The sequence below is a fragment of the Chelonia mydas genome, chromosome 1 (genome assembly GCF_015237465.2).
Source record: "Chelonia mydas isolate rCheMyd1 chromosome 1, rCheMyd1.pri.v2, whole genome shotgun sequence".
Classification (NCBI taxonomy): domain Eukaryota; kingdom Metazoa; phylum Chordata; order Testudines; family Cheloniidae; genus Chelonia; species Chelonia mydas.
The window spans coordinates 292,462,568-292,488,560 of NC_057849.1; the positions used below are offsets into that span (position 1 = coordinate 292,462,568).

General features: G+C 42.9%; 1 protein-coding gene across 2 annotated transcripts in view; it reads right to left on the reverse strand.

The window, feature by feature from the left end:
• The window catches only part of TMEM117 (transmembrane protein 117), a 326,549-nt gene that overhangs the window by 62,472 nt on the left and 238,084 nt on the right, over nucleotides 1-25,993 (reverse strand). For both annotated transcript variants that reach the window (XM_043548908.1, XM_043548914.1), the window contains one exon: nucleotides 11,237-11,396. In XM_043548908.1, the coding sequence (XP_043404843.1) occupies nucleotides 11,237-11,396 (160 nt within the window). The remainder of the gene's footprint in view (nucleotides 1-11,236; nucleotides 11,397-25,993) is intronic.

The window sequence follows — 25,993 nt, forward strand, 5'->3', positions numbered from 1 at the left end:
ACACAGGCCATAGAACTTCCTAAAAAAAATTTCTAGAGCAGATCTTTCAGAAAAACACTGAATCTTGATGTAAAAATTGCCAGTGACGGAGAATCTACCAGGAGCCCTTGGTAAATTGTTTCAATGGTTAATCCCTCTTTGTCAAAAATTCATGCTTTATTTCCAGTCTGAATTTGTCTATCTTCAGCGTCCAGCCATTGGATCATGCTATATCTTTCTCTGCTAGATTGAAGAGCCCATTATTAAATATTTGTTTCCCGGGCAGTTATTTATAGACTGTGATCAAATGACCCCTTAGCCTTTTCTTTGTTAAACTAAAGAGATTGATCTCTTTGATTCTACCTCCATAAGGCATATTTTATAATCCTTTTTCCTTTTTGTAGCTTTTCTCTGAACCCTCTCCAGTTTATCAACATCCTTCTTGAATTGTGGGCACCAGAACTGGGGGACAAAGTATTCCAGGAGCAGTTGCACCAATGCCAAACATAGAGGTCAAATAACCTCTCTATTCATACTTGAGATTCTTCTGTTTATGCATCCCAGGATCTCATTAGCTCTTTTGGCCACAGTGTCACACCGGAAATTCATGTTCAGCTGATTATCCACTAGAACCCCCAAATCTTTTTTCAGAGTCACAGCTCCCCAGAACCGTGTCCTCCATCCTGTAAGTATGGCCCACATTCTTTATTCTCAGATGTATACATTTACATTTAGCCACATTAAAATCCATATTATTTGCTTGAGCCCAGTTTACCAAGTATTTTAGACCGTTCTGAATCAGTGACCTGTCCTCTTCATAATTTACAACTCCCCCAATTTTTGTGATATCTGCAAACTTTATCAGTGATGATTGTAAGTTTTCTTCAAGGACATTGATAAAAATGTTAAATAGTATAGGGCTGATAACTGCTCCTAGAGAAGTCCCACTAGAAACACACCTACTCAATGATAATTCCCTGTTTGCAATTACGTTTTGAGACTTATCAGTTAGCCAGCTTTTAAACCATTTAATGTGTTCCATGTTTTATATATTGTTTTAGTTTTTTAATCAAATGCCATGTGGTACCATGTAAAAGCCTTACAGAGCTCTTAGTATCTTTATCTACCAAACTTGTAATCTCATCAATTTGATTACAGCGGGATACCGGGAGGAAACACAGGCAGGAACGTCTGTGAGGGGTGGGCTCCTGCCTCATCCTGAGAAGGAAGGGCGATCAGCAGGTTATCTCAAGTGCTTATATACGAATGCACAAAGCCTTGGAAACAAGCAGGGAGAACTGGAGGTCCTGGTGATGTCAAGGAATTATGATGTGATTGGAATAACAGAGACTTGGTGGGATAACTCACATGACTGGAGTACTGTCATGGATGGTTATAAACTGTTCAGGAAGGACAGGCAGGGCAGAAAAGGTGGTGGAGTAGCACTGTATGTAAGGGAGCAGTATGACTGCTCAGAGCTCCGGTACGAAACTGCAGAAAAACCTGAGTGTCTCTGGATTAAGTTTAGAAGTGTGAGCAACAAGAGTGATGTAGTGGTGGGAGTCTGCTATAGACCACCGGACCAGGGGGATGAGGTGGATGAGGCTTTCTTCCGGCAACTCGCAGAAGTTACTAGATCGCACGCCCTGGTTCTCATGGGTGACTTTAATTTTCCTGATATCTGCTGGGAGAGCAATACAGCGGTGCATAGACAATCCAGGAAGTTTTTGGAAAGCGTAGGGGACAATTTCCTGGTGCAAGTGCTAGACGAGCCAACTAGGGGGGAGCTTTTCTTGACCTGCTGCTCACAAACAGGGAAGAATTAGTGGGGGAAGCAAAAGTGGACGGGAATCTGGGAGGCAGTGACCATGAGTTGGTTGAGTTCAGGATCCTGACACAGGGAAGAAAGGTAAGCAGCAGGATACGGACCCTGGACTTCAGGAAAGCAGACTTTGACTCCCTCAGGGAGCGGATGGGTAGGATCCCCTGGGGGACTAACATGAAGGGGAAAGGAGTCCAGGAGAGCTGGCTGTATTTCAAGGAATCCCTGTTGAGGTTACAGGGACAAACCATCCCGATGAGTCGAAAGAATAGTAAATATGGCAGGCGACCAGCTTGGCTTAACGGTGAAATCCTAGCGGATCTTAAACATAAAAAAGAAGCTTACAAGAAGTGGAAGGTTGGACATATGACCAGGGAAGAGTATAAAAATATTGCTCGGGCATGTAGGAATGAAATCAGGAGGGCCAAATCGCACCTGGAGCTGCAGCTAGCAAGAGATGTCAAGAGTAACAAGAAGGGTTTCTTCAGGTATGTTGGCAACAAGAAGAAAGCCAAGGAAAGTGTGGGCCCCTTACTGAATGAGGGAGGCAACCTAGTGACAGAGGATGTAGAAAAAGCTAATGTGCTCAATGCTTTTTTTGCCTCTGTCTTCACTAACAAGGACAGCTCCCAGACTGCTGCGCTGGGCATCACAACATGGGGAGTAGATGGCCAGCCCTCTGTGGAGAAAGAGGTGGTTAGGGACTATTTAGAAAAGCTGGACATGCACAAGTCCATGGGGCCGGACGAGTTGCATCCGAGAGTGCTAAAGGAATTGGCGGATGTGATTGCAGAGCCATTGGCCACTATCTTTGAAAACTCGTGGCGAACGGGGGAAGTCCCAGATGACTGGAAAAAGGCAAATGTAGTGCCAATCTTTAAAAAAGGGAAGAAGGAGGATCCTGGGAACTACAGGCCAGTCAGCCTCACCTCAGTCCCCGGAAAAATCATGGAGCAGATCCTCAAGGAATCAATCCTGAAGCACTTACACGAGAGGAAAGTGATCAGGAACAGTCAGCATGGATTCACCAAGGGTAGGTCATGCCTGACTAATCTAATAGCCTTCTATGATGAGATTACTGATTCTGTGGATGAAGGGAAAGCAGTGGATGTATTGTTTCTTGACTTTAGGAAAGCTTTTGACACGGTCTCCCACAGCATTCTTGTCAGCAAGTTAAAGAAGTACGGGCTGGATGAATGCACTATAAGGTGGGTAGAAAGTTGGCTAGATTGTCGGGCTCAACGGGTAGTGATCAATGGCTCCATGTCTAGTTGGCAGTCGGTGTCAAGTGGAGTGCCCCAGGGGTTGGTCCTGGGGCCGGTTTTGTTCAATATCTTCATAAATGATCTGGAGGATGGTGTGGATTGCACTCTCAGCAAATTTGCGGATGATACTAAACTGGGAGGAGTGGTAGATATGCTGGAGGGCAGGGATAGGATACAGAGGGACCTAGACAAATTGGAGGATTGGGCCAAAAGAAACCTGATGCGGTTCAATAAGGATAAGTGCAGGGTCCTGCACTTAGGACGGAGGAACCCAATGCACAGCTGCAGACTAGGGACCGAATGGCTAGGCAGCAGTTCTGCGGAAAAGGACCTAGGGGTTACAGTGGACGAGAAGCTGGATATGAGTCAGCAGTGTGCCCTTGTTGCCAAGAAGGCCAATGGCATTTTGGGATGTATAAGTAGGGGCATAGCGAGCAGATCGAGGGACGTGATCGTTCCCCTCTATTCGACATCGGTGAGGCCTCATCTGGAGTACTGTGTCCAGTTTTGGGCCCCACACTACAAGAAGGACGTGGATAAATTGGAGAGAGTCCAGCGAAGGGCAACAAAAATGATTAGGGGTCTGGAACACATGACTTATGAGGAGAGGCTGAGGGAACTGGGATTGTTTAGTCTGCAGAAGAGAAGAATGAGGGGGGATTTGATAGCTGCTTTCAACTACCTGAGAGGTGGTTCCAGAGAGGATGGTTCTAGACTATTCTCAGTGGTAGAAGAGGACAGAACAAGGAGTAATGGTCTCAAGTTGCAGTGGGGGAGGTTTAGGTTGGATATTAGGAAAAACTTTTTCACTAGGAGGGTAGTGAAACACTGGAATGCGTTACCTAGGGAGGTGGTAGAATCTCCTTCCTTGGAAGTTTTTAAGGTCAGGCTTGACAAAGCCCTGGCTGGGATGATTTGATTGGGGATTGGTCCTGCTTTGAGCAGGGGGTTGGACTAGATGACCTCCTGAGGTCCCTTCCAACCCTGATATTCTATGATTCTATGATTCTATGAATTTGGGACAGTACCTCAGATTTATCATCCAAAAAGAATTGCTCGAATGTAGGTATCTTCCCCACATCCTCTGCACTAAAGACCAATGCAAATAATTCATTTAGCTTTTAACAACTTTGTCATCTAATGGCCCCACTGTCTGTTTGGCAGGCTTTCTGCTTCTCATGTACTTAACATTTTTTTACTCTTAGTTTTTGCATCTTTAGCAAGTCGCTTCTCAATTTTTTTCTTGGTCTGCCTTAGTGTCAGGTTCTGGTTCCAGGCAGTAAGGGCTGGTGGTTGGTACAGTGGTCAAAGCCTGGTGTAGGGTCAGGACTGGGCCGAGGGCAGTGTTGAAACCGGGCTGGAGACAGGTTATGGGTCAGAACTGAGGTCAGAGTTCATAGACAAGCCAGGTCAGTATCGTAGTTGGAGTCCAGATGAAGGCCAAGGACTGAAGGTGGGCTGAAGTAAGTCCAAGGATCTGGGGGTCAAGAGGGAGATGCAGGGCTGGAATGGGTCAGTAACAGGGCTGAAGCAGGGTCACAGAAGGGTCTGAACAAGGCAGGGGCAGGCGGAACAAAGCTCAATCAAGGCTGGGGCAGGAACAGGTACTGGATCCAGGGCAGGCCAGAAGCCTAGGGAGTTTGTTACACTGAGAGGCAGCAGGAGCATTCCTGGCTGGGTAGTGCTGTTGCACAGACTAACTTGCAGCTCTGGAGTGGTCAGTGAAATACCTGCGCCAGGGGATCATCTGACACAGGCCCAGCTTAGGGATAGGCTGCTGAAGTATGCATGAAGCCCTGGTCAGGCTGCGGGTTTGCCTCACACTTATACCTTTACATTTTACTTGCAGAGTTTGTGCTCCTTCTTATTTTCCTCATTAGGATTTGATTTCCAGATTTTAAAGGATGCCTTTTTGCCTCTAATAGGCTCCATTATTCTGTTATTCAGCCATGGTGACATTCTTTTGGGCCTCTTACTATCTTTTTTGACTTGGAGTATATATCTTGTTTGATTTGCGGTCCGAGCCTTTCCACTATGTCTCTAAACATCTCCTCCATGTACCTTTCTGTCTCCCTTTGCTCCTCCAGCCTCTGTCTCTGAGATACATGAGTTGCTTGCACTGCACACACACATATACCACCTGTCCATGAGGCAGATAATCATACATGGTGCACTCTGTGCAATAAACTGGGTAGTCCCCATCTTGCTGCTGTTCTTCTGCATGCATTGTTTTACTCTTGTGACTTTTTTTATGTAGCTTAAGTTATGGGTGTGTTGGGTAAATGTATTTTTTTTCCTGTCCATTATTTTTCTTGGGGACTTGGCGCCTTTCTAATTGTTATGATCCCTCAGCCTCCCCTGCTGCAGCTGAACTCTTACTGTAGCCAAACTCTCCTTACCGTGGAAGCTCACTCCGCCACCATGCTCTCTCCCTCTGTTGTGGGCTCTTTCTGCTCAAGAAGAATGTTATTATATAACTACATCATCTCCCCCCCCCAATACAGAACAGAAATATTTATCGAGCACTCTGCCTTTTCTGCGTTATTATTGATAATTCTACTATTTCTATCTAGGAATGGACCAATGCCATTGTTAGGATTTTCCCTCTTAATATACTAAACTCCCTTTATTGTTCTTAACTCTGTTGGCCATGGATTTCTTTTTGTGTCCTTTTGCTTTCCTTATCAGTTTTCTGCCATTCCTAGTTTGTGATTCATATTCATTATGATCAACTTCCCCTTTCTTTCATTTGTTATACATATTTTAATTTTTGTATAGCTACCTACAGTTCCCCTCTAAACCAGGTCATTTTTTTTAACCAATACAGGCTTTTTGGGCTTCATGATTTGGCCCTAGATCCCCAAACTACAATTTTTCAAAGAGGCTGAGATATAAACATTGTCTGTTTTCTGCCTATTCCACTGTACTACTTTGGAGCTTATTCTGTTTCCTGAAGAAATAAATTTCATCTATTGAAAACAAATGACTAAATGTGACAGTATTCTTACAGAGCTCTGATATCTCTCAGACATTGTATCTTATTGCTCTGTCAGTTAAAAAGTGTCATGATTTGTAAGAAGTATAGGAATGTATACCCTGAACTTTGTAAAGTGCACAGCAAGGCCTCTACTCCGTGTAACTCCACAGACATACTAAAAATATTCCACAATCTTTCAAAATTCCACAGAGTCCAGGAAGCGCTCACAACGTACTCCGCAGGGATCCAACACTTCTGGATAGATGGTATTTAATCATCTAGCTGTCATTGGCTTCTAACCATTAGGAAACTTCCTTCAAACACTTGATATCAAAAATTGTGTTGCATAGAGTAAGTAATGCACACTCTGAAATCTAACTTGTCCAAATGGAGTACTTTGGAGTTTGTGGTCTAGACTCTTTAATCCGCATCCACAAGAATCAACTCATATCCGACCTTCAATCCGCACTCCATCTTTTATCTATATCCGCATGCACACCGCACCCACAGCAGCACAGTGCCTCTCAGGAGGAGCATCTGTGTGCATGCATGTGTACTGTATATAGGATCTCAAAGGCAGGGAAGAAGCTGTATGCAGCTCATAGCTTATGAAACTGCTTCCTCACCTTCCCGCTCCCCCATATACAGAGAAAGGGGAGGTGATAGATCCAGGCAGGCAACAAAATCCCACATGCTCCTATTGCAGCGGTTTAAGCAACCAAGCTATTTAGGAAACCTCTCCTGACTTCATTATTGCTGTATCAAGTCAGCAATAATTTGGAGAGGGAGGCAACTGCTTCCGCAAGGTAAGTAAGTACAGGGCCAGGAGGTGAGGGAATATAGGATCTGGAAGGCAGGGAAGCAACCTCGTAGACTATGAGGTGCAGACAGCTGCTTTCCCACCTTTGAGATCCTATATTTAGAGCCCTGTGCAAATACAATATTTGTTTATGCATCCGATCTGCAAAAATGGTCTGCAGATATCGACATCTGCGGATGCGGATATAAAGCTGATATCCATGGGTTTGCAGGGCTCTGTAAGTGTTGATTGTGGCATCACATGCATCAGGAAAGATACAACCAAACAAATCACAAACATGGACAGCTTAATTAACTTCAGTGTAGGGAAAGGATGACAAAACTGGGGCTAAATGCTGACTTGGTTTAAGCACACATTAAAGTCAGTGGACTTGCACCTGCTTCCACCATGTCTGAAGTTGGACTTTAGTTTTACCATGAAAAAATGTGCATTTGTAATACTGACAGACCCTGGTCATCATCAAGCAGGATTAAACCTGGGACCTCTGGAGCTAAATGCATGAGCTTCTACTGCAAGGATCAGCAACCTCTGGCACATGGCCCACCAGGGTAAGCCCCCTGGCGGGCTGCGCCAGTTTGTTTACCTGCTGCATCTGCAGGTTCGGCTGATTATGGCTCCCACTGGCCACAGTTCGCCGTCCTAGGCCAATGCGGGCTGTGGAAAGTGACGGCCTGCATATCCCTCAGCCTGCGCTGCTTCCTGCAGCCCCCATTGGCCTGGAGCGGTGAACTGCAGCCAGTGGAAGCTGCGATTGGCCAAACCTGTGGACGCGGCTGGTAAACAAACTGGCCTGGCCCGCCAGGGGGCTTACCCTGGCGGGCCATGTGCCAGAGGTTGCCGATCCCTGCTCTACTGCATGAGCCGAAAGCCCCAGGGCTCTTAGGTAAGGCTGTAGCAGACGCATTCATCTCTAAGTAGTCTTGGTGCCACTAGAGGGGACCGAACACCACTCCCAGGAGGTGTGTGGGTTACACATTCTCTTTCTTTTAAAAAAATACAACTACCAATCATCTCCCTCCTGCCTTTAACCTCCACATTCTCATGGCCTTAACTTCCCCTCCTTTCTCTTCTGGGTGCTGTGTAATCTCACATCTGCCTGTTCCACTCTACAAAGATTGCTTTCATTAAGTACACTCATGAGTTGCCTGTAGTCAAATCCAAGGAGCTCTTCTCCAACGTTATCATTCTTGATCTATCTGCTGCCTTCAACAGTCAACATCCCCTACTGATCTTCCTTGACTTTCTCCTCTCTGTGGATTTTCAGTCTAACTCAGGATCTGCTTTCATGGCTTCATTTACTGTGTCTACATTCATGACTCTCAAATCTACATTTCAACAAATGGCATCTGAGATCTCTGGCTTCTCCTCCTGGATGCGGGGAGGGAAGACATGGCTATAGTTTCCTGACGCTGCCTGGCCCCGAAAAGGAAGTGAAAAGAAGTGCACAATACAATCAGCATAACTTAATATCTCTCCCTGGGTAACACTTGGCCTCCCATATTCCCACCGCCACCCTCTTTTTATGGCATCACTTGCTATGTTATGTCTAATTTATAATTTTAGCCCACCAGGGCAGGGTCCTGTCACTTCTTTATTTGTTTCTAAAGTGCTTTGCTCTACAGGGGGCCTGTATAAATATTAAATTCTAATAATATTCAGCAAGCAAACTTGTCCTTTACATTAATGTAATTATTTTTCACAGCATCAAGAATGGCTTTCCAAACTCAGTTACTTTTCTCCTGTTGCTAAACTTTGCCACATTGATAGGAGTAATGCTACCATTCAAATGCAGAAAAAACATATTTCTATACACTACTCAGAACACTAAATGAGATTTCATCTGTGCCCTTAATTAATATCATCCTCACATGGAAATTAGAGGATTTAACCCAATACTGGTTTTTGTTTAGTCTGCTATTCTGCTGGAAAAGCTTGTTGAGATCTGTAAAAACTGCCACTGCCCTTAAAGAGAATGTGTGCATACATTTAATTCCAAAATATGTTTGTTTCCCTCTAGTATAATCACAGGGTCCTGATTTTAATATTGATTTTTGCTTGTAATTCAATACTGTGCTGGGTCAGCTTGGTTTTATTCCCATGCAAAGCACTGATACTACAACCACAGTGCAAATAAAATGTGTTATCTTAGTTGTGGATTCTGAATAAATATCTTAAAAAGTAAAAAGAAAAGGAGTACTTGTGGCACCTTGGAGACTAACCAATTTATTTGAGCATAAGCTTTCGTGAGCTACAGCTCACTTCATCGGATGCAGCTGTAGCTCACGAAAGCTTATGCGCAAATAAATTGGTTAGTCTCTAAGGTGCCACAAGTACTCCTTTTCTTTTTGCGAATACAGACTAACACGGCTGTTACTCTGAAACCTTAAAAAGTAAGTAACTCCACTGTACGAACATCATTCTTTCACATGGCTTGGATAGGTAGCAACGATCACAAATTTATATCTAGATTTGAGAGCCAGCACATTGCTTCAGCAGTGAGCTGGTGAATATATTTCAGGCCCCTGACAAAAGAACGAAGGGGACACTAAGATCTGATGTGCTACATCATTTGTGCCTGGTGACCACAGTCACAGACAGAAATTTGGAGCAAGATGACAACCTTCATGTGGTGCTCCTGTTAAGTGTCAGTGTTTTTTGTGCTTTGTTCAAATTCACTAACATACCAATGTCTTCAATTGGCCACTGGACACTGCATTACCAACCTTGAAGAGAAAATAGCAACTATATGTACATTCACACACACACACACACATATGCAATTAGAGCAAGTCTTACTTTATGTCGTAAAAATATGGAATAGGGCATGAGACAGTTCTTTTCAAATAAAAATTCTCTAAACTCAAAACCCCCAAGGTCAAAATATGGTGACTTCATTTTTCAAACTCCAAAGGATGGTTTAATAATGATTTTGGGATTAAGACAGCCCCATTTCTATATGTGACACACAATAGTCAGTGCAGGATAGGAGGCTGTCTGGTGCATTTCTATTCATGCTTTCATTACAGTTACACAAAGTAGATCCATTTATTATACACCCTCTTGCATCTTTTTAAAAGACCAAATTAAATGTAAAATGCAGAATGGGAGAGAAGAAAGCATGATAAAGGACTCACTCACCAAGAGAAGCTCGTCCAATAAAAGATATTACCTCACCCACCTTGTCTCTCTGAAGGGCTCATTAGACATTTAATCTGAACTTCTTTTCTTAACCTTCTATTCAAACAACAAACAGCACATTGGTTTACTCCTGGACACTTAAAATGAAGCAAAACTGTAGAAGTTTATACCCCTCTGATGTCCCATCACAGTGCTGATAAAATCTAGCTGCAATGACATTGTCACTTCTGTGGTAATTACTCTGGTGATGGATACTTGTCACTATTTACAGGAAAGCTGGTACCTCATCAGACAGAACTGAACACTTCTTTGATTTGGTTACCTTTGTGAATAGATTTCAGTAATTGTGAACAAAGATGCGGTAGCATGCCCAAAAAAGAGGAAACCCAACCAGTTATTATGGACCTCTTCATTAAACTTTAACAGAATGATGCAACTCCCGGACAAATAACATTTGTCATTTTGAACACCAAACAGCCTCTTCCACCAAGTCAGCCAAAGTGACCTTTCTTGATAGAGTATCAGAGTTGTCTTCAGACACCACTATGACAAAACTCAAGCAATAGACAGAGGTGATGGGTAAGGCATAATGGCACATGAAACAAGTTGTTTGGACTTATATCTACTGCATATACTCCTTTCTTAATTTCCAGATACCAAAGAGCAGCCACTGGAAGGAGTACAACAAATTATCTGCCTAGTTACACTGACTGGTGAAAGACATTGCAATGCAGCAAACTGTCACTGTCAAAATATTGTTTACATGAAAATGGAAATATTGAATATTGAGAGCAAGTTTTAATTTTCATCACAAAAATGCATCCCTATATTGTGTACATTTCAAATATTGTAAGCCTTTGACCTGACAGGCAGTCTTTTTTTCTTTTTTTCTCTCATCCTCATAATAGAGGCTTTACATTTACAAAATGACTAGCTTCCCTTCCCCCCCCTTTCCTCCCAGTGTAGTTTTGGCAGAAGGTACCTTCCTATTTGGAAAGTCACCAAGTTCTTACCTGGCACTCTTAGCAAAACAAATCAGCAATGTTTTCACAATAAAAGGCCAACTGGCTTTTTACAAAGTCCCTGAGAATTGTTGATGTAAAATCTCTCAGTAGTGATTGCAAACAAAACATTTATTTAACTTTATGAAGTCTCAGTTGAACAGTGTTTGCTCTAGTGGAAATACGGTGACTAGGCAGCTTCAGCAGCCTGAATGAAACATTAAGACAATGTACCTGCATGATAATAAGAAGGTCAAACACTAAGATGAAAGAAGCCAGGAAGGCTCTTGAGACCTCATCACTTGGCAGAAATCCACGATTCAACTTGTCCCAGCTGATCCAGTCAGTAGTGATGACAAGCACAACTGCAGAGGTCAAAGTAAATAGAACAGTCCTGCAAGGAGAAAAAAATATTTCAGAAACAATACTGTATAATACAATTCTACATGATTTTCTCTCTCCTCTAACGGTTAACTAATACTTTATTGTACTGTACTGCAGACCAAGCGAGCTTGAAGAAAATTCTGTGTAAAAGTAGGTAATTTTACTCAAGATATAAAAGGCACTGTACAGATCTTTAGTGCAAAGAAATGTGCTAGCTGTTTCCAAACAAGCTGAGAAATTAATGCTGAGCTACATCATTTTATATTTCAGTTTCATACTTTTCATATATATTGTAAAGACTAATAAAGACAAATGTAATACAATAAACCAATAATTACTGCAAAAGTACTAAGACTGCCACAGTGTCTTTGAAAAATGGAATGCAGACTCACTATCACTGCATTGTGTTTACGATTACCCCCATCAACTTTCAGCCCGGCGCCAAGGTTCCATTTGGGCGTATATATTCTATGTCCAAACCAGAGCTATCATCATTAAGGGAGTACCTCCAGAAAAAACTAACTACAGTAGAACCTCAGAGTTATGAACATCAGAGTTACGAACACATCAGTCAACCACACACCTCATTTGGAACCAGACATATGCAATCGGGCAGCAGCAGAGACCAAACACACACACAAACAGCAAAAACAGTTCAGTACTTTGTTAAAAGTAAACTACTAAAAAAATAAAGGGAAAGTTTAAATAAAGATTTGACAAGGTAAGGAAACTGTTTCTGTGCTTGCTTCATTTAAATTAAGATGGTTAAAAGCAACATTTCTCTTCTGCATAGTAAAGTCTCAAAGCTGTATTAAGTCAATGTTCAGTTGTAAACTTTGGAAAGAACAACCATAACCTTTTGTTCAGAGTTATGAACAAGCTCAATTCCCAAGGTGTTTGTAACTCTGAGGTTCTATTCTAATCGTTTTATCCACTGCTCTGCCTCCCCTGAAGGCATCCTGGTACCTTTACCAAAGAAGAAAGACAGCACTCTGAGACTTTGTAGACTACAAAGCTCTGAACCAAATAACTATATGCAATTGTTACCCGTTACCATTAATCCCAAACTCTTGGATCGAGTACAGTCAGTGTGGGTGTTTATTAAAGTGGACCTCAGAAGAATATATAATCTAGTTCAAATCCAGGCAGGGGATGAGTGGAAGATAGACTTTAGAACAAGGTATAGACACTTCAAGTATTTGGTAATGCCCTTTGGACTCACCAATGTTCCCACCACTTTTGAGCACCTGATCAACAAGATATTTTGGGATATCCTAGACCAGTTTGTTGGCATATCTAGATGATATCTTACTCTATTCCAGTAGTCAAGCAAGCCACAACCATCATGTCCGTGAAGTTCTCACAAAATTGCCCTAGCAGGGGTTATATGGAAAACTGGAGAAGTGTGTATTTGAGCAATCATCCATCAAATTTTGGGGTTCATCGTGTCAGCAAACAGACTGTGCATGGATTGCAGGTATCTGCAATGTGGGATTGCAGAACGCTGGAGCATCTGAGATTCTGAGAGATTCATTGGGATTGCCAAAGGTCGCTGCCCCTATAACTGCAATCCTCCAAAAACCTGTAAGGTTTCACTGGCCCCCAGAGGCCTTTGAACTCCTGAAGATAACTTTCACATCTTCCCCAGATCTGGTCCACCCTGATCCTGACCTACCCTTTGTCCTTGAGTATGACACTTCTGTGTAGTATTGTCCAGGAAACAGGGTCCCAGCATGAAATGCATCCATTTGCATATTTTTCATGACAGCTCACCTCAACTGAACACATTTATGAAATAGCAGACTAGGAGTTCTCACCATCAAGCCTGGATTGGAGACTTGGCGACAATACCATGGGGGAGTCAAACACCTCATCCTAATCTTCTAACCATAAGAATCTAGAATAGCTACAATCTGCCAAGGCTCTGAATCAGCAGCAGCTGATCTAGGAGTTTCACTTCCTAAATGTCTGGCCCCAAGCATCCTCCACACACCACCACTGGCCAACTGGAATGGGTCAACCAGGTGCTTAAACAACACCTATACTGTTTCCTGAACCACTGCCAAAACAACTGGGTTGTGGTATTCCTGATCACTGCATTTGCATATAATGTGGAATATTCCTCTACCCAATCCAGCCTCTTTTTCCTACAGCCATGGTTTTCATTCTTGTTTCCACCCTTCTGTCCTCTTGTCCACAATGGTTCCTGCTGCCTCTGATCTGGTGCAGACCATTCATTAAACCCAAGACAACCTAAATGAGCATCTGGAAGTGGTCGAAACAGCCTACAAATGCCATGCTGACAAACACCACCAGAAGCCACAACTATAAAGGCAGGCCAGAAAATATAACTGTCCACAAAACATCTGCAGACCAGCTGACCTGCACACAAATTAGGTCATCAATAAGAAGGCCCTTTCATTATTACTCAGCAGATCATTTGAATTACAACTCCCTCGATCCTGGAAGATCCACCCAGTCTTACATGTCTCCCTCCTGAAGCCTTTCCTTGACAATCCGTTCCCCAGGCAGCATATGCCATCTCCACCCCCGGTTCAAGTTCAAGACCACGAGGAGTACCTTGTCCATGACATCCTGGACTTCCAAAGTCACAGAGGGACCCTGTACTCTGTGATTGATTGGGAGGGCTATGGGCCCAAAAACTCTCTTGGGAGCTAACTCATCATGTGCACACCCCTGAAAAAGTATGGGCCTTCCACAGGAATCATCCTGAGCAGCCTGGCCCCAAGGCATCCAGGAATCACCCTTGAAATGGGTGTTTGTGGGAATCAAGTTTCAAATCCAGGCTTGTAGGGCTGCCACGCGGGAGCCTTATCCTCTGTGCCATCAAGCTGCAAGGGCTGACATGGCAACTGCTGCTAATACCCCACCCCAGATGCTATACCCCCTGACTCAGCAGGGTCAGATGACTTACAGCAGACTAGTGATTGGACATCATTGGGTGTAAAGCTTCCTGTTCCTCTCCCATCCCTTGCCCGAGCAACTAGTCACTAGGCCTGTTGTTGCCCAGACCTTGAAACCAAGTCCCTGCTTCCTTGCCTGGTTCCTGTTCCTCATGCCTGCTACCACGCCTCATCCCTGTTCTTGTTACGACCCCCAGTTGCCAACTCTGGCTTTGACCCTTGGCATGATTTCTGAGTCAGACTCTGGCTTGACCCATGGCATGACCCTGAGCCCGATGCTACTCCTGGCTCCAGTCACTGGACAACCCACATTACAGGCCCTGACACATCCAAAAATAAATATTTGTTTTTGGCTTCATTCCAAGGCATTTAAACTCTACTCATTTTCTTCAGCTAGGGAAGAAGGCTGAACAAACTTGAGAATACTTCCAGACATGATCAATACCCAGTAGAGTAAAAAAACGGCAAACAGATAGACACTGATAGAGACATACATTTACAGAGATAAATCTTGCTGACATCTGTACAGGAGGGAAAAGCCATAGACCTTCACACAAGCAGTAGGGTATTCATGTGGGCATCTAGACAGTATCCTGGCATGCAGGTGGGCCTGGGGCAAAATCTGAAAGTGAGGCCCCCCCCAGAACACCAATGGTACAAAAACACTCATGAAAAAAGGATGGAGTGGGGCGTTGAAGAGCTGGCATGCCCCACACTGACCCCACAGCAGTGGCTCCAGTCCCACAGGGGCTGAGTTGGGCTCCCCGCTCCAGATGTTGTGACATGGCATATAGGATCGCAGTGCCACTCAGGTTCAGCCTGATGGAGGGGCAGCTGGGCCAAATCTGAGTAGCATTGTGACCTATGCACCAGGTTGCAATGCCACTCAGTTTGGTGGCTCTCTGAAATGGGGGTCCTGGGGCAAATGGCTCATTCCCTGCCTCCCAGGTGGCCCTGCTACCATTGCACACATGAGTGGACTATCAGATACATCTTGAAAATATGTTAGAACATGTCATCACCACACAGAACATGGTTGGTCCGGTCTGTAGGCTGCTATTTACAGCAAGCCGTAAACTAGTGCTGCAGCAGCAAATAGACTACTCCTGTAGGAACCCTCCAAGAGTGTTAAACCAGAAGCAAAGCATCACACATTTATTTTTATTTGTATTGTAATCACCTCACATGTAACATATTTAGTTACATGCACTACCATGGGCAGCACCATGTTGTCATTTGGGTGTATCACCAGGATTTGGGCCTTACCAGATTCCAGGGCATGCACATGAAAAAGCTTGCACACAATTTTATGCCTGCCTCACCTGCAGGCACACAAATTCCAGTGTGTGTGCCCAGTTCCTGATTTGCATGTACTCATATCTTGATGCATGCACAAAACAGAGGTTGAACATGAGAATTAGAGTTTTCATGCATGAAATCTGGGTACATGTACTTTTGAAAATCTGGCTCTTTATATGTTTAAACCAGGGTAAACCAGAAGAACTTCAGCTAAGTTAAGGTCTGATAGCAATAAAACAGTCATGCTGGAAAGGGAAAGCTATTTGAAATGGCTAAATTCAACAGAACACAAGTAAGGTTCACTTGCCTTTTTTAACATATGAAACTGGAGCAGAGCCAAATACTTAATACAAGTCTTTTTGTAGCTATTTTTTAAAAACAAAATCAGTATGGTTTTGAGTTCACTGAATTTTTGCAGAATTGGAGCATTGTCCCGACACACCAGAAGGAAAGAGAAGACGCCAGAAATGTCATTTAATTAGATCACAGCTTTATTAAGTAACATGAGCTATCCAGCAATAAGTCATCCAATGCAGGTCGCTTTTCCTTTGTAACCAATACTACCTGGGGAGGGCTGCCCTTAGCTACTACACACCCACCATTAATCTGGTCTGAACAGCATAACTGGTACCCCACGTCCTCCCCTTAGACAAGAGTTATGGGGATGAAGAAGAGAGTGTTGTCTCTTTGCTGTACCAGACATTAGGAGGCCCAGGACCATTCCCCAGTTTCTTTAGGAAATTCTGTTCCAAATTCACTTCCAATTCCAGCTTATCAGGAAACTGGGCTCCCTATTGAATGATTGCCTGCACTGGATACCTGCCAAGCAGTGACAACAGACAGTTTACAACCTACCCTTCCCACCAGGTGTCTTGGCTTCTGGGATGAAGATATATAAACACCATATCACCCAGGCCTCTCTAGCTTGCAATGAGGGGGAAAAAATTCTTCCCAGCCCCCCAAAAACAGCTAACATCTTGTCCACAGAAAAACCTAAAAATCTGGCCCTACTCTAATCACAAATCTTTTGCTGCCAGGTGCAAAGGTTTCTAAGCTCTCCCCTAAGGTGTATAGGAGCCAACTGGCTTACATTGCACCCTTCCGTCCAACCAATCAGCCAAGCAGTACCTCCCTCCTCAAGCCCATGAGCACGCTGAGTGCCCACGAGGAGGGGAGTTAAAAAAAGAGGGGGGGAAATCCTTAAAGGGCCCAGAGTTTTCCTTCCCCTGCTGGCTGAGACAAAGGCTCCCTGTGTCTGAGGTTGGGGGTGAATGTTACAAAATAGTGAAAAAAAAAGTCTAGTATTTGCCATTATCTAGATGTTTTCAAAAGCCTGAAAAACCCATTTCCACTCACAATTTATACTAGAAAATTAATATTTCTCCCTCACCCTAAAGGTCTAGTAGAGGGAGGAAGTGGTGGGAGCTCGGAAATCCTGAGTCATATTCCCTCCTCTGCCTCTGACTGACAGTAATTTCCACTCACTGTACACAGAACTTTACAGACACAATTAAATTATCACTTTACATCCATCATTTATGCAGTGCCTCATATCACCCTGTGAAGTAACTAAATATTATTACCCCCAATTCACAGTTTGGGGACCAGAGTCTCTCCCTGTGGGCCAGCTCTTACGCACCAGTTGAAACTGGCTGTGTTTAGCCTGCTAAGTGTTTCCTCAATGGAACAGATGTCTCAGCTAGTGGAAAAATCAATTTACATCTAGGTCTTCCACCAGCCGCCCTCTCCTCTCCATAGACAACATGTCAGGAGGAGTGGGATCGGAACACAGCTGTGCCTGGGCAACTCTCAGATGGCACATGGATCACAGCCAGGAGGCACAAGTTAAAGGAACCTGTGGCTGTTCTAGGTTTCAGAGTAACAGCCGTGTTAGTCTGTATTCGCAAAAAGAAAAGGAGTAAAGATCTTCTACACTTTCCACAGTATGCATCCGATGAAGTGAGCTGTAGCTCACGAAAGCTTATGCTCAAATAAGTTGGTTAGTCTCTAAGGTGCCACAAGTACTCCTTTTCTTTTTGTGAATACAGACTAACACGGCTGTTACTCTGAAGCCTGTCATTATGCAAGGCACTGCATTTAGCCGTATGGAGTGGAAATCTATCAACTGCATGAAAAAACTTGTACAGATACAGACAGACATCATCTTCCTTTCCAAATGCAAACAGATGGACATCGTACCAAAAGGACTGCAGGTAAAAAATCCGTTACAATCTACATACCACACAGACTATGCTGACAGCTTGTGCCACACTCTCTCAAAGAAACTGCGGAATCACCTGATCAACATCCTCTACAGCAAACAGGGAAAGATTAAGAATGAGCTCTCAAAAATGGATACTCTCATAAAAAACCAACCAAACTTCCTCGTGACTGGACTTTACTAAAACTAGACAGGCCATTTACAACACACACTTTGCTTCTCTACAAAAGAAAAAGGACACTAAACTTTCTAAACTACTACATGCCACAAGGGGCCACAGCAATGGTTCCCTCAACCCACCCAGCAATATTGTTAACCTATCCAACTATACTCTCAGCCCAGCAGAAGCAGCTGTCCTATCTCGGGGCCTCTCCTTCTGCCCCTCCACCCCCACGAACATGATACAGTTCTGTGGTGACCTAGAATCCTATTTTCGACGTCTCCGACTCAAGGAATATTTCCAACATACCTCTGAACAACATACTAATCCACAGAGACCTCCCTACCAACACTACAAAAAGAAGGATTCTAGGTGGACTCCTCCTGAAGGTCGAAACAGCAGACTGTACTTCTACATAGAGTGCTTCCGCCGACGTGCACGGGCTGAAATTGTGGAAAAGCAGCATCACTTGCCCCATAACCTCAGCCGTGCGGAACACAATGCCATCCACAGCCTCAGAAACAACTCTGACATCATAATCAAAAAGGCTGACAAAGGAGGTGCTGTTATCATCATGAATAGGTCGGAATATGAACAAGAGGCTGCTCGGCAGCTCTCCAACACCACTTTCTACAAGCCATTACCCTCTGATCCCACTGAGAGTTACCAAAAGAAACTACAGCATTTGCTCAAGAAACTCCCTGAAAAAGCACAAGATCAAATCCGCACAGACACACCCCTGGAACCCCGACCTGGGATATTCTATCTACTACCCAAGATCCATAAGCCTGGAAATCCTGGGCGCCCCATCATCTCAGGCATTGGCACCCTGACAGCAGGATTGTCTGGCTATGTAGACTCCCTCCTCAGGCCCTATGCTACCAGCACTCCCAGCTACCTTCGAGACACCACTGACTTCCTGAGGAAACTACAATCCATCGGTGATCTTCCTGATAACACCATCCTGGCCACTATGGATGTAGAAGCCCTCTACACCAACATTCCACACAAAGATGGACTACAAGCCGTCAAGAACGCTATCCCCGATAATGTCACGGCTAACCTGGTGGCTGAACTTTGTGACTTTGTCCTTACCCATAACTATTTTACATTTGGGGACAATGTATACCTTCAGATCAGCGGCACTGCTATGGGTACCCGCATGGCCCCACAGTATGCCAACATTTTTATGGCTGACTTAGAACAACGCTTCCTCAGCTCTCGTCCCCTAACGCCCCTACTCTACTTGCGCTATATTGATGACATCTTCATCATCTGGACCCATGGAAAAGAAGCCCTTGAGGAATTCCACCGTGATTTCAACAATTTCCATCCCACCATCAACCTCAGCCTGGTCCAGTCCACACAAGAAATCCACTTCCTGGACACTACAGTGCTAATAAACGATGGTCACATAAATACCACCCTATACCGGAAACCTACTGACCGCCATTCCTACCTACATGCCTCCAGCTTTCATCCAGACCACACCACACGATCCATCATCTACAGCCAAGCTCTGCGATACAACCGCATTTGCTCCAACCCCTCAGACAGAGACAAACACCTACAAGATCTCTATCAAGCGTTCTTACAACTACAATACCCACCTGCGGAAGTGAAGAAACAGATTGATAGAGCCAGAAGAGTTCCCAGAAGTCACCTACTACAGGACAGGCCTAACAAAGAAAATAACAGAACGCCACTAGCCGTCACCTTCAGCCCCCAACTAAAACCCCTCCAACGCATTATTAAGGATCTACAACCTATCCTGAAGGATGACCCAACACTCTCACAAATCTTGGGAGACAGGCCAGTCCTTGCCTACAGATAGCCACCCAACCTGAAGCAAATACTCATCAGCAACCACATACCATACAACAGAACCACTAACCCAGGAACCTATCCTTGCAACAAAGCCCGTTGTCAACTGGGCCCACATATTTATTCAGGGGACACCATCACAGGGCCTAATAACATCAGCCACACTATCAGAGGCTCGTTCACCTGCACATCCACCAATGTGATATATGCCATCATGTGCCAGCAATGCCCCTCTGCCAGTACATTGGTCAAACTGGACAATCTCTACATAAAAGAATAAATGGACACAAATCAGATGTCAAGAATTATAACATTCATAAACCAGTCGGAGAACACTTCAATCTCTCTGGTCACGTGATTACAGACATGAAAGTTGCGATATTACAACAAAAAAACTTCAAATCCAGACTCCAGCGAGAAACTGTTGAATTAGAATTCATTTGCAAATTGGATACAATTAACTTAGGCTTGAATAGAGACTGGGAGTGGCTAAGTCATTATGCAAGGTAACCTATTTCCCCTTGTTTTTTCCTACCCCCCCACCCCCATACGTTCTTGTTAAACCCTGGATTTGTGCTGGAAATGGCCCACCTTGATTATCATACACGTTGTAAGGAGAGTGGTCACTTTAGATAAGCTGTTACCAGCAGGAGAATGGGTTTGTGTGTGTGGGGGGGGGGGGTGAGAAAACCTGGATTTGTGCTGGAAATGGCCCAACTTGATTGTCATACACATTGTAAGGAGAGTGATCACTTTAGATAAGCTATTACCAGCACGAGAGTGGGGTAGGAGGAGGTATTTTTTCATGCTTTGTGTGTATATAAAAAGATCTTCTACACTTTCCACAGTATGCATCCAATGAAGTGAGCTGTAGCTCACGAAAGCTTATGCTCAAATAAATTGGTTAGTCTCTAAGGTGCCACAAGTACTCCTTTTCTTTTTGTCGCTGTTCTAATTTATGCTGGGCCCAGACCTGGCAAAGTTCTATCCAAGAAACAGGGAACCATAACAAGCTCACTGATGACCCCCCCCCCCGCCCCCCCCGCTTCCACTTGCCTGTGCTGAGTAGATCCCTGAACAGCACAGAATCTGTCCTGGAAAGCTAAAGATAAGTTAAATAACCAGCCCAAGTCCACAAAAATCAGTGCCAGAATCCAGATTCTCAGGCCTGCGACAACTCCACTAAGTCACAGCACACCCAAAGCAAGGCACAACCTGTAACTTAGTTTCCCCGTCAGTAACAGGTGAAATTTGAAAATGCAGAAGGTTTTCATACAAGATATATCCAGCCACATGTAGGTGGTAGATATTATTACCTACGATTACCAGCAACTTTGAGCTACTTATTGCAATTCTTATTTAGAATTTTCTTCTAAACCTTTCATGACCCTCCCTCCTCTGCAAAAGCCTTTATGATGTTTCAGCTTTGATGATCAGGAAGTAAGAGTTCTGCTAAGATCAAGTGATGAGATGAAAGTCATACTTTGACTATTTTCCTGCTCACTTCTTGTCTTTTGTGACAGGCCAAAAAGTGCATTATTTTTCCCTTTTACAAATCTTCCTGTGTTAAAAAAAAAATCAGTGTGCTTGGTAAAAAGTACGTTTTGAAATATCTGTGGCACACTATTTTAAGAGCCTTGTATTGCGAGTGTATCCAGGCATAATTCCCATTGAACTCAGTTGACTGAGAATTGGCAAAGACAGCTAATGGACACTGAAGAGCATACAGCTTAATACTTGTAACTTCTTACCCAAAATAAGAACATTAGTTACCCAAGATTAATATTCGGAATGAAATTTCCATAGAAGTCAGTGGGAGTTTAGTTTGAGCAAGGAGTAGAGAATCAGATGTTAAGTTACTGATCATTATCATTGCATGAAGCATGTGCACTTAGTAATTTATTTAATGTGTACTTATGTAATAGAACAAATAAACTTGCATCCTCTCCAGGCATATTGAAACTGAAACTAATATTAATTAATATTTAATAAGCATTTGTCAAACACTTTCAGCTCCTTGGATGGAGGTGTTACAGGGATATAAAATACCATGCTATTCATTATTTTCAAAATCATTAGGTATGCATTGAATAGCTATAAGTTAAAGACACATTTCATAAACCTGCCAGGATAGTTAAAAGTACGCTGAAAATAGAGATAGAGCAGGCAAAAACGAATTTGATTTTGCAACTCTTGGCATTTAGAAATGCTTTACAAACCTCCAAAAAGAAATACTGTCAGGCAAATTAAATATTTTCCATCAATTTTAATTTCAGAACTGGCTCAAACACTGTCCCACAGTGTACAATAACTACAGAGCTGCAGCTGTTCATGTGCAAATGCCAACATTTTTTATTTTTCTTGTTTTAATTCACAAGGTTTCCAATACTAAATCTGTTTCAAAAAACGAATTTCCTAAAACCATTTAAAAAATGAAATGTAAGATTTTTAGTCAGTCCAGTGGCTTGGTATCAGCACCATTTGCTGCCATTTCCGACACCCATTTCGGACAGATCCTCAGCTAGTGCAAAATGTCAAGCTCCGCTGAACTCAGTGTACTGATGATCATTTACACCAGCTGAGGATCTTCTTCCTCATTTCCAGAATGGCCTGAGATCACAGTTACCAACTTTCATGCAGTAAATAAGCACCCCGCCTTTCACAGTAAGCCAAAAATCAAGCTAATCCCATTTCAAAACAAGGCCAAAACAAGCCAATCCCTAAGAATCCCAACACTCTATGTGACTAGATCCCCCCGGCGAGCAGTCTGGGCCTGTGGTGGCCTGCTGTGCACCCCTGACTGTCTCCCACCCTTGCCCCTGTTTGCCCCCCCTTGCCCCTGCTTGCTGGGAGCCAATCAAAAAAAAGAAGCAACAAGCTACAACAAGCTACAAGCCAAACAAGCAACAAGCTACAAGCCAAAAACTAGCCAACAAGCAATCCACAAGCCAATTAAGACAAAAACAAGCCCAATTTCTGTGTTTTTTTCGTGGGTTTGGCATGTCTGCCTGACATCTCTTGCTCTCACAACAGCAGAGCCTGGGAATGCCAGAGGGGATGCACTGGGAGACTTATCTGCACTGGGTTCCTTTGGTTTAACTATGATCACAACGAGAATAATGCCAGTGTTTGTTCTTACAGTGGGGATGGGTGTATGGGGAAGGCAGGTAGTGATAATGCTGTCAAAAATATATTTCAATTAGTGTCTTAAATTCCAACATTAAAAATAATGTTTGATTTATTTGATATGATCTCACTTTAGTTCTTGACATCACCTACTGCATTTAATGCTGTCATTGCAGAGCACAGGCCTGATTCTGACTTCACTTGCCTGTTTTTACAGTCATGTAATTCCAATTACTTTAATGGAGGTATTCTTGATTTACACTGGTGTAAGTGAGCTTAGACCCAGATCCACAAGGGCTAATTCACCATTCACTCACTTACAGTTGGTTTGCTGTAGAATGCTGTATGGTAAGAGTGTACAGTAGCGGCACCAGGTAATAAGACATGGCCTATAGGTGTAGGCTAATGGGGATTAGCCCCTAAAGCTATTTTGCTCGAACAGTAGTGTTACACAATACATGTACCAGATAGCACTTAGAAATGCACTAATGTGTGTTTCACATTATTGGAAAAACATGACTTCTTGTCCTGTGGAATTGTGATATAGTAAAATATGGATGGTCCTGGTAGTGGAAAATCTTTCACACCAAGTACTTACAGAGGAGAAGCGCCAAGATAGTAGTATTTAGAAATTTGGTCACCCTTTTTAGTGAACTCAGGGAAGGAGGGTTCCCCAGCCAGCAAGCCAGAATCTTTAGCCAGGTTTATTGAACATTAACCTGATCCTGAATAAGTAATAAGTAATGTACGATCTAGTATGTTAACATTATTGTAACTTTGCCTTAATGAAAAGTTTTGAAAAAGAAAAAAGAAATGCACCAATGAATATTTTAGAGCTACTATACACTTACTATATTAAAATACTTTACTTACAAAGATCGCAATTTTAATTACCAAAGTTAAATATCACTTAGCTGAAAATATAATTTTGTTTTAAACTTTCTATACCATGATCCCTTTAGACAGAAACATTACCATTGCAAGATTTCACCCCAATCTCTCTCTCTCCCATGGTTGAAATTAATTGATAAATGATCTGCATTAAGAAATTGGTATTTGCCTATATAATTCTGAAATACTACAGTTCCCTTGACTTAGAATAGAAAATAACAGGGGGACCTGTGTAGCGGGACCTGTTCACAAATGTTGATTTTTTAATAGTATACAAGGTATAAGTATACTATACATGGTATACAAGATTTGGGCTCTAAAAAACAGAGAAATTAAACATTTTGGGTGCCTCGCATTCCCCATAAGACACCCCTGGTCTGTGCATACAGCGTTTCTGTTAGGTGGGATGAAGGGACTAGACAAGAGTGAACAGACAAAAAAGTTCTGAAGGTGGAGAAAACAGTTCTAAGTCAATTTACTCTGCATACTGCATCAAATATACATGTCTTAAACCGCATGTCGGGGCTGCAGAAGGAATGCAGATGCCACCGTTTAACGCGGGGTGTCTTTACAGCCGCTATATGTGGTAGAAATGGTCCTTTGGCCAGCCTCATGTATACCAAAACATTTCATACTACACATGCTCAAAACATCCGTACTACTGGTACAGAGGGGTTGCAGCTGTTGCTCCAACCTCAAGTGTCTGAGAGCCCTGTGCAGCTCACTGGCCCATGATTTGTGTGGTAGATATCTCCTCCACCTCTTCATACTCATCCACATAAACCCTGATTATTATTAATTATTATTATTATTTGTCTTACTCTGGTGCCTAGGAGCCCTAGTCATGGACCAGGACCCCATTATAGCTGGTGCTGTGACAAACACAGAAACAAAAAGACAGTCCCCTGCCCCCAAAGAGCTTACAATCTAAGATAAGAGATGACAAATGGGTATAGACCAATAGATGGGAGAGTATGAGTTAACAATGAGACAATACTGGTCAGCCTGATAGGCAGTGATCTCAGCACACTGGAAGATTTTTGTAGGCATCATGGCTAAGGAGAGTTTTGGTGGAGGATAACAAGGTAGCTTTGCAGATGTTTATGGGAGCTTCTCTCTTAGCTATGTGGATTGAGAAGAAACACCCACTTTTTTATGTGGCTAGGATGTATTTCATCCTTTGTGTACTCTAGTAGCATTCAGTACTTATTTGCTGTGCATATGATTTTGAAATTCATTTTTTGAAAACCTTCATTCCAGTAACCCTTAAGGGCCTGATCCAGAGACCACTGAAATCAAAGGGAGTCTTATGATTACTTCATTTGGTTTTGGATCAGGCCTCACTTGTTCAAATATCTGTTGAAAATAGATGGGAAAGAGGGAGAAAAACAGAGGCAACAAGTTCATTTAAAGATTGGACACAGATATTTGTGGGAAAATTTAAGCAGTATTCACCAGTTCTAATCAAATCCTGGGTCCACGTGTGGCTGCAGATGGATGTTCTATGCAAACAAAGTAATGTAATCTGGTATTTCATGCTATCAGCAAAGCCAACAAAATAAATCATAATACACTTTTCTCTGATACTAGTCATTACCCAAAATGCCCAATAAATAAATATGATTCCAGAGTTACTTGAGTTTTTTCCACTAACATTTGTATAAAATCTAAAATTATATTTATGTTAATGTGGAGAGGAAATATTTGTACTATGTTTCATGCAGAAAAATAAATCAGATTAGGTAATGTAATTATATGATGAAGTATTAGAATTCTAGAGAGCATCATATCTTATTATAGGTAGAAGCATCTTTTAGCGGGTTTTTTTGCCACACCATTAATTTATCAAAATGAAAGTGTTATCTATTTCAAACACTAGCTCATTTAAATTAAACTAATTAGCCTTAAATCTTTAAGTTTTGAATGCCATTGCCTATCTGTAACATAGAAGAAGGAAAGCAGTCTAAGAAAGTTCATGGCTTGTGTCATAAACATACAGCTAAGGGTATCATAAAATCCCTCCTTAACTGTAAAGGGTTAAGAAGCTCAGGTAACCTGGTTGGCACATGACCAAAAGGACCAATAAGGGGAGAAGATACTTTCAGATCTGTGGGGGAAGGTTTTTGCTTTATTCTCTCTGGGTCAGCGAGGAATCAGAACAG